Source organism: Pteronotus mesoamericanus, unplaced genomic scaffold (assembly GCF_021234165.1).
Source record: "Pteronotus mesoamericanus isolate MK-2021 breed Mesoamerican mustached bat unplaced genomic scaffold, CSHL_Meso_final contig_130, whole genome shotgun sequence".
Lineage (NCBI taxonomy): Eukaryota > Metazoa > Chordata > Mammalia > Chiroptera > Mormoopidae > Pteronotus > Pteronotus mesoamericanus.
This window is the reverse complement of record NW_026555060.1, coordinates 13,299,731-13,315,031: the sequence shown is the minus strand read 5'-3', so window position 1 is coordinate 13,315,031 and position 15,301 is coordinate 13,299,731. Positions and strand designations below refer to the sequence as shown.

At 33.7% G+C, this 15,301-nt stretch overlaps 1 protein-coding gene across 1 annotated transcript in view; it reads left to right on the top strand.

Annotated features, from left to right (window-relative positions):
- Positions 1–15,072, top strand: part of LOC129087683 (ankyrin repeat domain-containing protein 26-like) — a 77,446-nt gene extending 62,374 nt beyond the window's left edge. The window contains 8 exon segments of the mRNA XM_054594634.1: positions 1,823–1,960; positions 3,591–4,547; positions 5,739–5,891; positions 8,789–8,859; positions 9,197–9,290; positions 12,060–12,172; positions 13,441–13,570; positions 14,842–15,072. Of these exon segments, the coding sequence (XP_054450609.1) occupies positions 1,823–1,960; positions 3,591–4,547; positions 5,739–5,891; positions 8,789–8,859; positions 9,197–9,290; positions 12,060–12,172; positions 13,441–13,570; positions 14,842–15,072 (1,887 nt within the window).
- Positions 15,073–15,301: the final 229 nt, after the last annotated feature.

The following is a 15,301-nucleotide window of genomic DNA, read 5'->3' as shown; positions in this document are numbered from 1 at the left end:
CTGGAGTTCTGTTTCTTCATTTGGGCCATGTGTCTTTGTCTTCTCATTTTGGCATCCTCACTGTGTTTGTCTGTATGTATTAGGTAGAGCTGCTAAGGCTTCCTGGCTTAGAAGAGTGGCTTAATGTAGTAAGTGTCCTATAGGGTCCATCACCCAAGCTGGGTACTTGAAGTGTGCCCACTGTGTGGACTGTGTGCACCCTCTTCTTGTAGTTGAGCCTTGATTGCTGTTGGCAGGTCAATGGGAGGGATTTACCCAGGCCCAACAGCCTCATGGTCTGGTTGTGATCACTGAACACCAACCTCCGACCACTGTCATCAATCAGATGCATAGGGACCAATTCCACGGAGGAGCACTTAATTTCTGCTGTGCTCTCATGCCTTCTTAGTTCACCCCTTGAGTGTGTCACTTGTGGAGGTAGTTGGGTGGTGGTGCTCTGATGTGCTTTCTAGCTGTCCACTGGATGCATTGCCTCTAGGGCTTCTAGGAGGTGCAGGCCAAGGTTAGCAACCAAAAGCCTGTGTTCTGACCAGAGCCATATGGCATAAGCTACAGAGTGATCTGCAATTCTTTGCTACTTATGCTAGGTTTAGAGGTGCCCAAGTGATTCCAAGCTGTGAACCAAGGCCAGCTGTTGCTAGTGCTGGGCCCAGCACCACTTAGCTAGAGGCACAGGGCATGCTGAGACCAAATGCCACTTGTTTGTGAGAATTTAGGAAAATCTGAAGCATGAGCCCAAGACAAGCTATTTGTATGGAAAAACCACTGGAAACAGCTTGGGTGAGCCCAAAAGTTAGGTGAGACAGAGGTTTGGATAATCACCAGGGCTGGGCAAACGGTATGAGCCGTGTTGACGAAGTTATATATGGTGCCCACCCACCTGCTCTGTTGGGGAAGGCCCAGAAAAGGAACAATGGCCTCTACCAGCACTTTTGTCTGGGAGAAATCTGCCCCCTGCTCTGGCCCTGATTCTAGACACTCCAATTCTTTCCCCTATTCCTCTGGTGACTTTCAGTCTGCTGCTCCTGTGCTGGAGCTTAGAGGGAGTAAGTTCAGCAAGTCTGTGTCTGAGACCTTTTACAGGAACTTCCTGGGACTCTAGCAGTTTGTCTTCCACAGCCTCAGTCCCCTCTGGTTTTTATAGCAAGAAGCTATGGGGACTTATTTTCCTGGCGCTGGAACCCTGGGCTTGGAGGGCCTGGTGTGGGGCTGGGACCCCTCTTCCCAAGATATCCCTCCCTATTTTTATCTGCCACACATGGGTCTGGGACCAGCCCATTATGAATCTTTGCCCCTCCTATCAGTCGCCATGTGGTTTCTTCTTTAATTCAGTAGTTGTAGGACTTCCATTCAGCTCTATTTCTGGTGATTCTGAATAGTGCTTTTTCTGTAGTTAAGTTGTAATTTTGGTGTGGTTGTGTGAGGAGGCAAACCATGTTCACCTACACCACCATCTTGAATGGAAATATATTTATGTTTTTTAAATGAAGAAATGGAAGGTAAATTTAGCTTATTGATTAACATAAATATTAACTTTGTTTTTTTGAAACATAAACATACAAGCTAAATTGCCTTGAAACCATAATGGAAGTAGTCTAATGTCTTTTTTAAAGTTTTTATTTCTCAGTATTGTATTTTTGCTCTTTGATAAACTTAGCTACTATTTAAATTAATATTTGAGTTTTTCATGGAAGGTAAGATTCTTATGATTAAAATGGCTACTTCCTTTTAACAGTTTGTTTTTTTTAAGGTTCTGCTCTTAAGCTTATGACTTCTTTTTTTAATGTCATGAGACCAAAAACATAATGAAATGTGTCTCTAGGTTGTAGAAGAGCAAAGTGACACTCAGAAGCAACTTTCTCAGGAACAGAATGCCAGCATATCACAAGGTGGAATTTCGACCAGTCACCTTTGCAAACAAAATGAAATACAAATAGCTCATGAGAAAATAAATTCTGAGGTATTTCGCTTAGTCATTTTCAAATGCTCTTGTGTTTGTATTTTTCTGTGTGTGTATCTTAAAAACCAGTACTGTACATATGGGAAATATATAGGCTTCCAAAACCATATCTGCACAAACATGTAAATATGCACAAACACACAATCCTGAATTTGCTTATGTTTTTAACCTCTCATTCCAGATTGTGAGAACTCAATGAGTTGATGTATGTAGATGTTCTTAGTACAATGCTTAGATGATCAGTTATTAGTACATGTAACTAATATAACTGACTGTGAAAGTATTAAAAAGTTGAATATTTATGGAATGTTCTCAGGAAAAAAGAATTATAGGAAACTTAATCCAGTGAAATATATGCAGAGTGAAAACTCTTACTGTAGAGTTCTGTATATTCAGACTGTTAACTCAATTTTTAGATGGGGTGGCATTTCTGGCCTACTGGGTAAAATGATATTCTTAATTCAAATCTATTTGTCTCCAACAGTGAAGTAATGACATTCACTATAGCCTCATGCAAAGAAAGGCTTTTAATATTTTCCGTAGGATTGATGAGCTTTCCATGATCTCAAAAATATTGCTACTAACAATAGATATTCCAGTTTTTAGAAGTGATTTCATCCCTTTGATATATTAAGAAAGGTTAGTTTTCACTCCCACTGATGATAAGGAGGAAAACTATAGCCAGTTCAGAGGCCATATTTTAGATGCCCTTTTCCTATTTTTGAGAAATATAACAGTTTTCTCCAAGTAGCATCCCATTTTAGTACAAAAAGCTTTTGAAGGAAATAATATGCCATAATATATACTTAGCGATAATTTTTTGATAAGTGTTTTATCTCTAGTAAAATAGTTCAGTGTATTTTCTTCCATTTCACATTTATTACTACCTTAAACGTCACAAAGAGGAAATGAAAGTCATTGTAGCAATAAATAATCTCATGATTTTTCTAAGAGGAGTTTTATAAATTTTATCTTACCATTTGTTTTTAAAATATAAGGCTTCTTTTTTGTTTATTGTTCACACTAGAGAAGTAGCTATGAATTGATGCAAAAGCACTAACTGTGTAGTCAGAAGACCTGGGGAAAATCCTGAACTTGCATGTCTTTTTAACCTCTTCATTGATATATACAGAAGTGCTTACAACAATGCCTAGATTATCAGTTATTAGTAGATGTAGTATGTATAACTATAAAACTACTATAAAAGTATAATATCTATGCAATATTCTTGGGAAAAAAGAAGAGTTAATACTTTTACCGTGAGGTAACTGTGTGTTCAGACTATACATTCAATTTTTAAGTATAGTCAGATTTATTAATGTTTTATTTTATGCCTTCTGGGTTTGTGGTAATTCAGAGAAAGGCCTTTTTAATTCAGAGACTCTTAAAATTTCTCTTAAAATTCTTCTTTAATTTCATGGATTCATCACTTTATATTAGATTTTTGAAATTTGAAGAATTTATACTTGTACAAATTTGGAGATTTGGATCCAACTCTGTTTTTTCCAGGGGGATATCCATTTATTGCAACCTTCTCATTATATGGATATATAGGTTATTCTTTAATTTCAGATATCATGATACATCATTTCAATGAGTGTTGGTTACACATCTCCTTTGTTTTTCTTAGGTTTCTGGTAGTTCCAAAAAAGGAAAAAAATGGTTGCGTGAAAACCACATGTTGGCAGCTAAAGTTGCCAAACTAACACTGGAAATAGACACAGTAAAAAATCAGAACCAGGAAATGGAAAAAAAATATCTTGAGGACATTGCAATTATCAAAGAAAGTAATGACTTTCTTCAAAAGACAATAGAACTGAATGAGGCAACATTTACAAGAACAATATCCGAATACAGTGGGCAGCTTAACGTTCTGACAGCTGAGAATAGACTACTGAAGTCTAAACTGGATACTGAAAAACAAAACAAAGAAAGACTGGAAACAGAAGTTGAATCATACAGGTTTAGACTGGCTACAGCTGGTCACGATCTTGAACAAAGTGAGACAATGAAAAGAGACCTGCTACTTGATTTCCAGAGAGCAAAAAATGAATGGCTTCATTTACAGGACAAAATGAATTGTGATATATCTGACCTGAAAAATAGAAATGAGATTCTTTCTCAACAACTTTCTAAAGCTGAAAGTAAATTCAATAGCCTAGAAATTGAGCTTCATGAGGCCAGAGATGCTCTCAGAGAAAAGATACTGGTTTTAGAAGATGTACAAAGAGACCTAAGCCTGACACAGTGTCAAAAGAAGCAAGCTGAACACATGTATCAAAAGGAACAAAGTAAAGTGAATAAATACATTGAAAAGCAGGGCTCCTTAGAGGAGAGGCTGTCACAACTACAAAGTGAAATTGTGTTACTTCGACAGCAGCTGGATGATGCTAACAACAAAGCTGACAATAAAGAAAAGGCAGCCATTGATATGAAAGATCATTTACAGGATATCATAGAAATGTTTCATGTCAAAAGTGAAAGTCAAGCTCATTTGCTGAATGAAAGAAATAAGGAATTAATCAAGGAGTGTAATAATTTAAGAGAAAGAATGCATCAGTGTGAAAATGATAAAGCAGAAAGAGATGTAAGTATCAAAAAAGGTAAATATTTTTCAAGTTTCCTAGAAGAAAATTCAAAGTAATATTTGATGATGGCTAAATGTTGAATCTAGTTGAACATTAAAAATACATAGATTATAACTGTGTTTGCTCTCTCAGCTTGAAAACAAACATTGTATCCTGCAAATGAAAGTTAGAACTGAGAGATGTTTTGTTTTGAGTAAAGACATTGTGTTGCCTATGAAATTTTAAGAGGTTAAATTATAGATTGTTAATAGATATAGAATGATAATAATTTAGTCATACTGATAAAATATTAATTTTATTCTGTCACCACATTTTAACACCATTATGAAACAGATAGATGGAAATGCTCATACCTAAAACGAGTATTTTGAAATTAAGTTTCAGTTAAGTGGATTATCTTGACAGTTAATTTCAGATTTCCCAGATGAAGTGCAGTGTAGACACTCTCTCATAGTACTTTTCCTTCAGTGGCTTCTTATACTTTTTTTTTTTTTGGTATAATGTTATTTTTATTCATGTCAATTTGAATTAAACTTGGAAATATTTCAGTCTTGAGTAATGTCATCTTATGACCTTTCAACTCTTTGAAGGCATCTACTTTTTGTTAAATCATAATTTGACACAAATGTGATGAGTTGTAGAAAAATTATACTTGATTTAATCTTTCCACTACTATTTACAGTTTTCTTGAAATATTTTTGCAATTCATTTGCTCATATTTCTCATTTCAAGACCCAATTACTATCATTTGGAGATGTTTCTTTAATACAGAGAGAATTGTAGTTCTCTGTGATTTATTAATTTGGCATTGGCTCTCCAATTCAGACTAGTGAGGGGTGGCAGGACTTACGTGTAGTGGGGAGGAAGGTCAAGGCCAGATTACCTAGTAAACAGGAATGTGTCCATATGGAGAAAAGAAGGTGAATTGATGTATGTGGTGATATTTTTCCAGTTAATATATTATGTTAATCATATGACTCTAACAAAGTATATACAGGATGGGGCAAAAGTAGGTTTACAGTTGTTCGTATGGAAAATAATACAATAATTAATGAATAATACAAGAATAAATTTTACTTTGCATATTCATAACTGTAAACCTTACGCTCCGCTCTGTATGTGAAGTTATATATTACTAACATTTAATAATAGTGTGATTTATAAAATCAGTAACAGAAATATCTTACTAGGTTGCTCTGAGAAACCTTCTACAAGAAGTGGCTAATTCCCTAAAAAAACAGTCTATGTCAGAATCTTCACTGCAGTTTACATCACATTCTCATATGAATGTAGAAGATGAGACACAGGAAATAAAGAGGAAATTAGGTCAAATCCAAAATCAAGTATGTATGAAATTTAATATGTCATCAGTTAATCTATAGCTGATTAAATAATATGAAATGTTTTTAGGATAGTAATTTTCATGGGCAGCTTTCTTTCTATTTTTACTGTAATTAATTGATTATAATTTTATTACCTTTATAATGCACTTATTTCTTAAACCCTGGCTCTTATTCTGCCATTTGTACTTACGTTTTCTCTTATAATATTTACTCTTAGGAAAGTTGAGAATTATGCCCTATCCTTCATAGAAATCAAGAGAATTTTTTTTCTACTAAACAATATTTTTAGTGACATCTCCATTATCATGATAAGGCAGACAGATAAAATCTGAGGATAATGTTTAATGGAATGTTACAGAAAATTGTTTTATTTATCATCTTCACTTTTGTGAATGGATATAGATCTGTATTCATTTCATAGATTTCATAGTAACTTGTATGGAAACATTGTACAAACCAGCTGAAGTAGGCATTTCCTTCCTTTTCTCTCACTTAGAAACATTGTAAAAGCATGGGAATATTCATATCATTATAGTATGCACATCCACAACAGAGAATTAAGAATATTAAATTTAGATCTATCACTGGCTTTTTAAAAAAAAAGTTGTATTGATATAATTCACATATTGTATAATTTGCCCATTTTAACTTTACATTCAATATATTTTGACATATTAGAGTTATGCATCTGTCACCTCAGTCAATTGTGGAACATTTTCCTCACTCTAAAAGCAAGCTCCACATCTCTTAACGGTCACTCCCAGCTTCTCATCTTCCCCGCCACCAGGCAACAACCAGTGCACTTTTTGTCTCTATCGATTTGCCTATTCTGGATGTTGCATATACATGTAATCACACAATATACAGTATTTGTGACTGGCTTCTTTTACTTAATGTCACATTTTCAAGGTTCAACCATATTCACTGTGTGGCTAAAGCAACTATTCATTCATCAGTTGATGGAACTTTGTGTTGTTTTCACTCCCTGGCTGTTAATAATTTTACTATGAGCATTAGTGTACAAGTCATTGTGTGAACATATGTTTTTATTATCTCCCTGCCATTGGATTTAATTGGGCTGATTGCAGCTTCTCTCGGCCTTTACTCATGCTGTCCATTCTGCCTTTTCCGTTTCTGTTCCTCTTGCCTAACCCGACACCTCTATGGACCTGGCTCCCGATCTCCCTTCTCCATGACGCTTTCTCTGACTGTTCTAACTCTCATTGCCCTCATTCTTTTCAGCACTTGTCATCTTTTTTGTGCAGAATTATTTAGCCCTTAATTTGACATTGCTTTAATTTTTTTTTATGAGAGATAATCTTGACTTTCTAAGTATAAATTTGTCTATGGGGTACAGTATTAATATGATGGTACAGTATTGATATGATATTGATATGACTCGTACACTTATCTTTGTGTATGAGTAAATTGAAAATAGTTTAGCTTAACTATTGTTAGGATAAAATTACTTTGGGCCATAACAACACTTTCTTCTTGGAGACATTGATATAATTAAGCTTTTATTCTCAATGTTTTTTAAGCAACTAAATATAAATATATTGAGTTCAATCAGAAGCTCATTTTTTTTTACCCTCAGTGTAAGAAAAAAAGAAATCAACTATCCTTCACTATGCAACCAGAACTGTGGTTTAGAGATTAATAGCACTTTACCCACTGTAAATCTCTGGGGAGGACTTTTCTGACATGCCATTGCACGTCACCTTAATCTGCTCATCAGAGTACTTGCTAAAGCAGCCCAAAATAGACAGTGGCTGGGGACGAATGGACCTGGGAACTTTGATTTTGCACAGAGCCCATGATCTCCATGTCAGTGGCTTTACCTTGCCTGTCAGGTCATGTAAGTGATGTACTCAGTCCCAGAGGTGCTATTTGCATTGCTCATGATTAGTGCCTGCTGAGTCGTACAGAGAGGAAATAAGTTATAATTTGTTATTATAAGCAGAAAAGTGTTATTGGCTAGCGGTCTTGGTGAAAGCTTTCTGAAGTACTGGGGATATAGCCTGGGCCTCATGCTTCCCATTTGCTACCATTGTCAATGGTATGAAGAATGATTTCAGTGTAACTTGTACAAGAGATCACCTACATTGCCATCTGCCTGAAGTATAAAATTTTATTAGAACTTAAAATACAGCGATAATAATAATGCAAACCCTTAAAGTTTATTATGGACCATGTACTCTTCTAAGTACTTTACATATATTCCCTAATTTAATCTTCCCAAAATCCCAGTGAGGTAGGTAACATTATTATCTTAATTTTACAGATGAAGAAACAGACACAGAAAGTTTAAGTAATTTGCTCAAGGTGACACAGCTAGTAACTGGGGGATGTGGGATTCAAACCCAGGCGTTCTGGCTCCTATGTAGATACTGCCTTTTGGGCTATTCAGTGAAACATCTTGTTGTCACCGAAAGCAGCACGTTAACTTTCATAATCGCTAGAATAACCATTCTCATTCATACTTGTGAATATTTAAATTTATAGTTGGTGTGGTGCTTAGAATACAAAAAAAAAATGAATTTTAAAAAAGAATGTTTATCATAAGGTAATTTTGTATTTTCCCCTTTTGATCATTTATAAATTTGTATATTTATCTGATAAAAGATCATTTAAAAACATGAATAGTGTTTTTGTTTGGGTACTAGAGAAGTGGTTGGTGATCTTTTCTGTAAAGGACCAGGTAGTAGATATTTTAGGCTCTGTGGGCGATGAGGCCTCTGTCATCACAACTTGGCTCTGCTGTTTTGGCACGAAGTAGCCATAAACAAAGTGCAGGTGAAAGAGTGGGGTTGCTGTCTGATAAAATTTAAGTTACAAAAACAGGTAGATTTGTACTAGATTATCAGTAATTAAAAGTATTTTTTTCTTTATTTTAGCTGCAAGAAGCACAGGATCAATATGCAGCGATCGTAAAATATGCTGAGGAGACACAAGATAAAATGCAAAAGTATAAAGCAGCACAGAAAATAACATGAGTATTTATAAAGCATATGAAGAGTGTAGCATGAGAATTAGATCAGTTATGATAACGAATACATCATTGTTAAGCTGGATAAATATTTAAGCTTTGAAATACTTTGAAATGCATAATTTGTGTATATTACCTTTAAATTTTGCACATCATTCACAAAACACAACTTGAAAAATGGTGCAATACCCAATTCATCTACTTTTCAAATTTTAAGATTTTATGTAATTGTACCTTTAGATGTTTATTCAGAATTTATCTTGTATCTTTTAAATTGATATGTGATAATAATCATTTTAAAATGTGTACATTTTAGGCTTGAAATTGAAAATACCAAGTTAAAAGTTACAGTCCAAATGCAAGGACAAAAAATTGAACAGTTTCAGAAAAACCTGTTAGGTACAAATTTGGTAAGTCAATCTCTTAATTTTCATCATACTAAAAAGGAATTTTTATTTTTCTAGTAGTAGTGTATAAGATATTTTGGGCAATATGAAAAGTCTCACTGATAAAAGTATTTATTGTATTCATATGATATTACTTGCTACTAGTAATGTAATTCTTCTTTATAAAGGAAGTTGAATTCATAAATGATTTTTGTAGTAAGATTATAATGAAAAAAGTTGTGATAGTCTAGAAGCAACATTTGACATATACCACATTTTGTTTATACATTCATTTGTTTAACATTTATGTTTTTCCAGCTTTTGGCTATTCTTGATAATGCTGCTATAGACATTGGAATACAAATATTTGAGCCCAGAAATTTGAGCACTGATTTAATCTAGGACTCTGAATTTCTCTTGTAATCTAAACTCTTCAGTTAGATTTTGAGAATGAATTACTTTTAATGCTGTAATATATTCTCTTCATCAAGAATGAGTAATAGGACATCATGCAAGTGTTTTGTGAAAGGAGTGTATTTTTTCCTTTTGCTGGATTTTGAAAAAGAAAAGAGGTGCCAGTGAAAAAGTAGAAATGGCTGCTTATTCAGGGCCTCACATGGCGACATAGTGCTCCTAGCATTGCAAGTTTAGAGACTATTTACTTGTTTTAATCAGCCTTTTAAAGGTTAACAAATTTGTCTCAGAAAAGATGGGTGTATAATTCAGGACTCAAAATTCACTGATGAATGGTGAAAACTACACAGCTATTTACCAAGCAGCACAGGAATCTTCTGCCATTCATACTCTCCTCTGCAGGAGAGGCTACCTATAATTTAAGATCAGAAGATTGCATTGTGAACCCTAAGTTGGAGCAGTGAGGTTGATGGACCTATCAGCAAGTTTCTTTCAGTCACAATAGCTCAGTCCATGGCAGCTGCATTATACAGATACAGCTATCAGGGGAACTAGAATATTGTGTTGACTGGTTCTTCTTGTGGCTGAAGAAACACTGAAAATTATTTTTTTAGACTTTATGTAAGTCATATTGTATTAGTATAGTTTTCATACAAGTGAAATGATAATATGTTGGTAAGGAGTCTTCTGTGGATGAGAGTGCCAGGAGTTGTCACCTTACAGTTTTGTACAGAAATCTATTAAGGTATCAAAAATTGAAAAATTTGTAAGAATACCCCAAACTGATGAAGCTTATGCAAAAATAATGGGAGATTTTTTTTAAGATTCCTATAGAAATGAGTTAGGTTTATAACGTAGAATTATTAGCCACCATAAGGTCTACTCTGTGAAGCAAAAATTTAATAAGAGACAGCTTTCAACCTATTTAATCAATAGCCTAAACTTCTCTCGAAGGTTCTTATGTCATGAATCCTCAGGCCAGAAACTACCTGGGCTAAAATATTTGATCAGTACAATGGTGAGGTGAAGAATCTGAATTGGCAAGAGGAAAATAGCTCTGGCTTTGTTAAGCTTTCAAACAATATAGTTGAATATGCATATGAAGAGACTTTCAGAAGGGTTCCATAGGTCAGGCCTCCATGGAATAAGAAATTGTTATTATTTTTTAAATAAAGGCAAATAATTAATAGTCTGATGCTTGGGAAGTGTTTTGCTTTATAAGAGAAAAACAACACAAAATATTCTGGTCAACATCCTAAGGGTGAAGGTGCCCTTAAGATTGGAAAATAACACTACACTCAAAGTAACACCCATGAGAATCAACATAAAATGTATAAGGTTAGCTATATGCAAAGGTAATCTCTACCACATCATGGTTTATGAGTGTGTGGTTGAGGATACTGTCTATGAGGAACTAGAAGGGAGAAAGAAAAGTACAGATGACCTCAGGAAAGGGGTCAAGGCTGGAAATGTTGATTAGAGAGTCTGGTTTGAAGTGCTGAGTTTTAAGGAACCCTGAGAGATTTTAAAAAAAGGAATAGAAAGAGTCCAGGACTTGAACATCAGAGTTACTGTTTGGCAGTGAATCAGGGATAGAGGAGCAAAAGGAGGGCATGTGTGGTCTCTGTTGCTGCTAAGAAATAAAGCGGGATAAGGAGTAAAGAAAAAGATGACTCTCAGAAATTTTTTAGTGCAATTATACGATTCAAAGTCAGGTTTTATGTAAGAGAGTAAGTGTTGAAAATATGAGTATGTGGATGAGACCTTGCATTAAAGAATATTTGAGTTCAATGGAAGAGATAGAAAAAGATGCAAGAACCAAGTAAAAACTATGTTTTTATAAAATATAGAGAGACAAGCTTATTTTTCTCTTTAAATAAAGCGAAACTGAAACCTATGGAACAATGCTTACAGAAAATGAGAGTCTTTACCTGATCCTAAAGTTAGATTATCATCATAAGGTAATGGGGACTGCATGGGAATTCTTCAAAGATTATTTCAGTAAGATATGATTTAACAGAATCTGGCATATCTTAAAATATTGATGAAAATATTTCTAGAGCATCTTTAGAAACTAAAATGTCAATGTAGCCACTCTCAAATTTTTTTTAACAATTTGTATTTTATATGCAAAAACCTCCATTTTAACAAATTTTGGCAATTTAAGTTCTAGAGAAAAAGTGACGAAAATGTAAAGTCAACTTAAGCTCAAGTAAGAAGTCATTATTTTTGAAATGTTTTTATTGGCATCAGGTTTATAAACTACATTTATTAAACCTGACTACATATATTATTCATGAACTCATAAGAAATAATATTTTAGGAAAGAAGAGTCTCTAGATTTTTAAAAATAATTTTCTTTAAAAATGTTTTTCAAAGTCTCAGGATGAAAAGGAACAGTTAAAGAAATATATTGAGTTAAAAGGCTCTCTGGAATATAGCTTGGATGAAGAAAAAGAGAAAAATGGTGAATCAGAAAAAGAGACGCCTGGGTAAGATTTTAATATTTCAGATCATTTCTATCATTAATTAAGATTTAACTATCATTTTACTTTGTTAAAACCAAAATACAAATTTATTCTCTATCTGTAATTTTCATAATTAAACAAATTATCCTATTTAAAAATTTGCTTCATAATCTCACAGCACAACCTGAAAATTATTTGAATGCCAAAAGATTCTGCTTATTCTTTAATGATTCCTAAAACAATGAGAACACCTTTTGCATATCCTGTAAGCTGTGCTTTTCATGTCTACCTTGACTTTTTATTTCTGCCAGATATCTTTACTCTCTTTGGTACTCTTTCCTTCTTTTAGTGGTGTGCTTTTCTTCAGCATTCAAAAAGTTTAATATCTAGAAACCTATCTTTGTCATCATTTAATAGCCTCAAAAGTTATCTTGATTTGGCTTATAACTTCTTTTTGGTTATAAAATATATGACATATGAAAATGTGCATATGACTTAAAGAAGTTGGGTAATCCTGTTTTTACCACTCATATAAAAAAGTAATGGCATCTTTCCTAATGTCTGGGAAGCCCCCACAGGCTTCCTTTCCCTGAGTATTTCAGTTTGTCCAGTTTCTCATCAGTGTTTTTCCTCTCATTTAACTGTCCTCCTCTACACTGTTTAGTATCCCTTTCATTTTGTTAACACTGTCCTAGCAAATTTCTCCTAAAACAGTCTTGAGACTGTTACACGTTATATCTGGATTCTTTTCTTCTAAAACTCTGCCCCTTTCCACATTTCCCTTCAACTAAAATGTCAAAGATTTTTCTTTCCTGCTTCTCTTTCTATTTTAAATGATCTCCTTCATGTTTTCTTTGTTGTTGGTGGTGGTGCTTTTCTTCTTATATAGACTTTCATCAGTACAAAAAAGTATTTTTGTGTCTTTTCAAAACATTTGCTTGTAGTTATGCTTTTCTTCTTCACCTTGGGTACTGATATCTGATTTCTAGTTGATATTTAATAATAGGTTAATGTTTTATATTACGTACTAAAATGAATATTAATAACATTAATAAGAACTCTATATAGTTACAATATTAACACCATATCATACATATAATAAAATTTTTTCATTTTTTTTACATAAGATTATAATTTAGATAGTATGCTTTCAAACAATACTAGATTGGAACAAATAAGATTATGATTTATAGATTTGATTATTTTATATGACAGGACATAATATCTGTTAAAATAATTATTAAATATTTACTTTTAAAGAATTGACTTACTCATTTTGTATATTTCTGCAGATTTCAGAAATTGCTAAAAAATACAAAAAAGAAGCTAAATGAATATGAAAATGGAGAGTTTAGTTGCCCTGGAGATTTAAAACGGATTCAAACTGAAATGGACACTCAGATTAATGTATTAAAATATAAGGTAGTCTTTAATCAGTTTTGGGACCCCAAAATTACCTAATTTGGGGAAATATATATCATTTAATGCTTTGAACAATAAATAGAGATTTTTCTATTAATTTTATAGACTTGATGTCAGTAAAAGAGGTTTTTTTAAAAAATCATTTTACTATAAAAAGGGATTACTGTTAACTCTCCTATGTCTTGAACCCCAGCAAGAAAGGTATCATTACAGGCGCCCAAGCAGTAGCACCAAATCAAAAAAAATTTTTTTTTGTTAACAGCTATGTTGAGATGTAATGAACCTACCCTACAGTTCACTCATTGGAAGCGTGCAGTTCAGTGGCTTTTTGTATGGTCACACCGCAGTTCCACTGTATTCTGTTCACCAGGAACCGGTTACTGACTAAGGCCAGCACCCATTTCATGGGAAGTGTGCCAAAGAACTTGTAGACATGTTTTAAAAACTCCACATCACTCACCTTGTCTTACCAAATAAACATTATATCTAAAGGAAAGCAGTTTTTCCTAAGTCAGTATGACTGAATTTCCAGCGAGTTTATGTTATTGTTGTTTAGTATGTTCTCTTATGTTATGGGAAGTAACAAAGAATTACAAGATAGCACTACTGAATTAAGACTTTGTTGTTGTTCTAAAAAACAAAAGTTTAGTGTATTCTCAACTCACTAAACTTTTACAGTGGAAGATGGGATTTCTCTTATACCTGGAAATTCTTCTATGGATTTCTTCTTGGAATGCATTTCAAATGAACATCAAATATTTGTAGCTCTATAAAAGTTTTATGGCATTAGAATCCATATTTATAAGATTTATTAATTAGAGTCTTATTTTGAAATTTTTATTTTGGGAGGTATTTATTGACTCAGGCCTAAATAACTCAATATAACATCCTTAAAACTTCTTTTAAAATTTTAGAGAATTATTATTGGAGAAGAGGTAAGAGACTTTCTACTAAGAGGTGACTTTACAGTCTTTTTGTGGTGGAAGACATGAAACAGTACATAGAAAGAAGAGTATAAAAGCAAGTGCAGATGTTGTGTGGCAAAGACGATGGTAGTTAATATATTTTTGTGACCAGGAGTCACAAAAAGAACAAACTTTAACTTTGTTGTTGATTCTGAGTAATTCAAAATTTCACATTTTAAGTCTCTACTGCAGTACCAATAACATTTTATTGCAACTGAATTTATTTCAAAATTTGATACTTGTATTGACTTAGACTATTCTCAGTCTGTACCTTCATAATGAAACTATATTATTTTATTCATGCAGAATGATGCTCTTAAAGCAAAACTGGAAACAGTATCTTCAAAATGCCTAAATCTGGATGAAAAAAATAAATTTCTTCAACAGGAGTTATTATCTATGAAAGCCATGCAAAAAAAATATGAAAAACTAAAGGATAAGAAAAAGGATTTGAAACAAGAAATAGTAAACCTCAAAAGTCACATGGTAACGAATACGGTAGGATTCTGTGAACTAGAATAGTATAAAAGGGAATGAACACTTTTCTTATTTAGGAATGTTTTGCTTTTCGCAATTCATCAGGTTGATAATTAGAGCTCTTTTGTTTTCCAGCAGAAGGTGCGATGGCGCAGTTTTTGTTTTTTCCTATTGCTGCTGCTTAAGCCGGAGGGCAGGGGGAGAGGCCAGGTGTGGGATGCTTTGCCTTGGATGTAGGAGTGGCGGCCGGGTGACCCGAGTGGTGGGTGGCAGTGTTGTATCCGGTTGT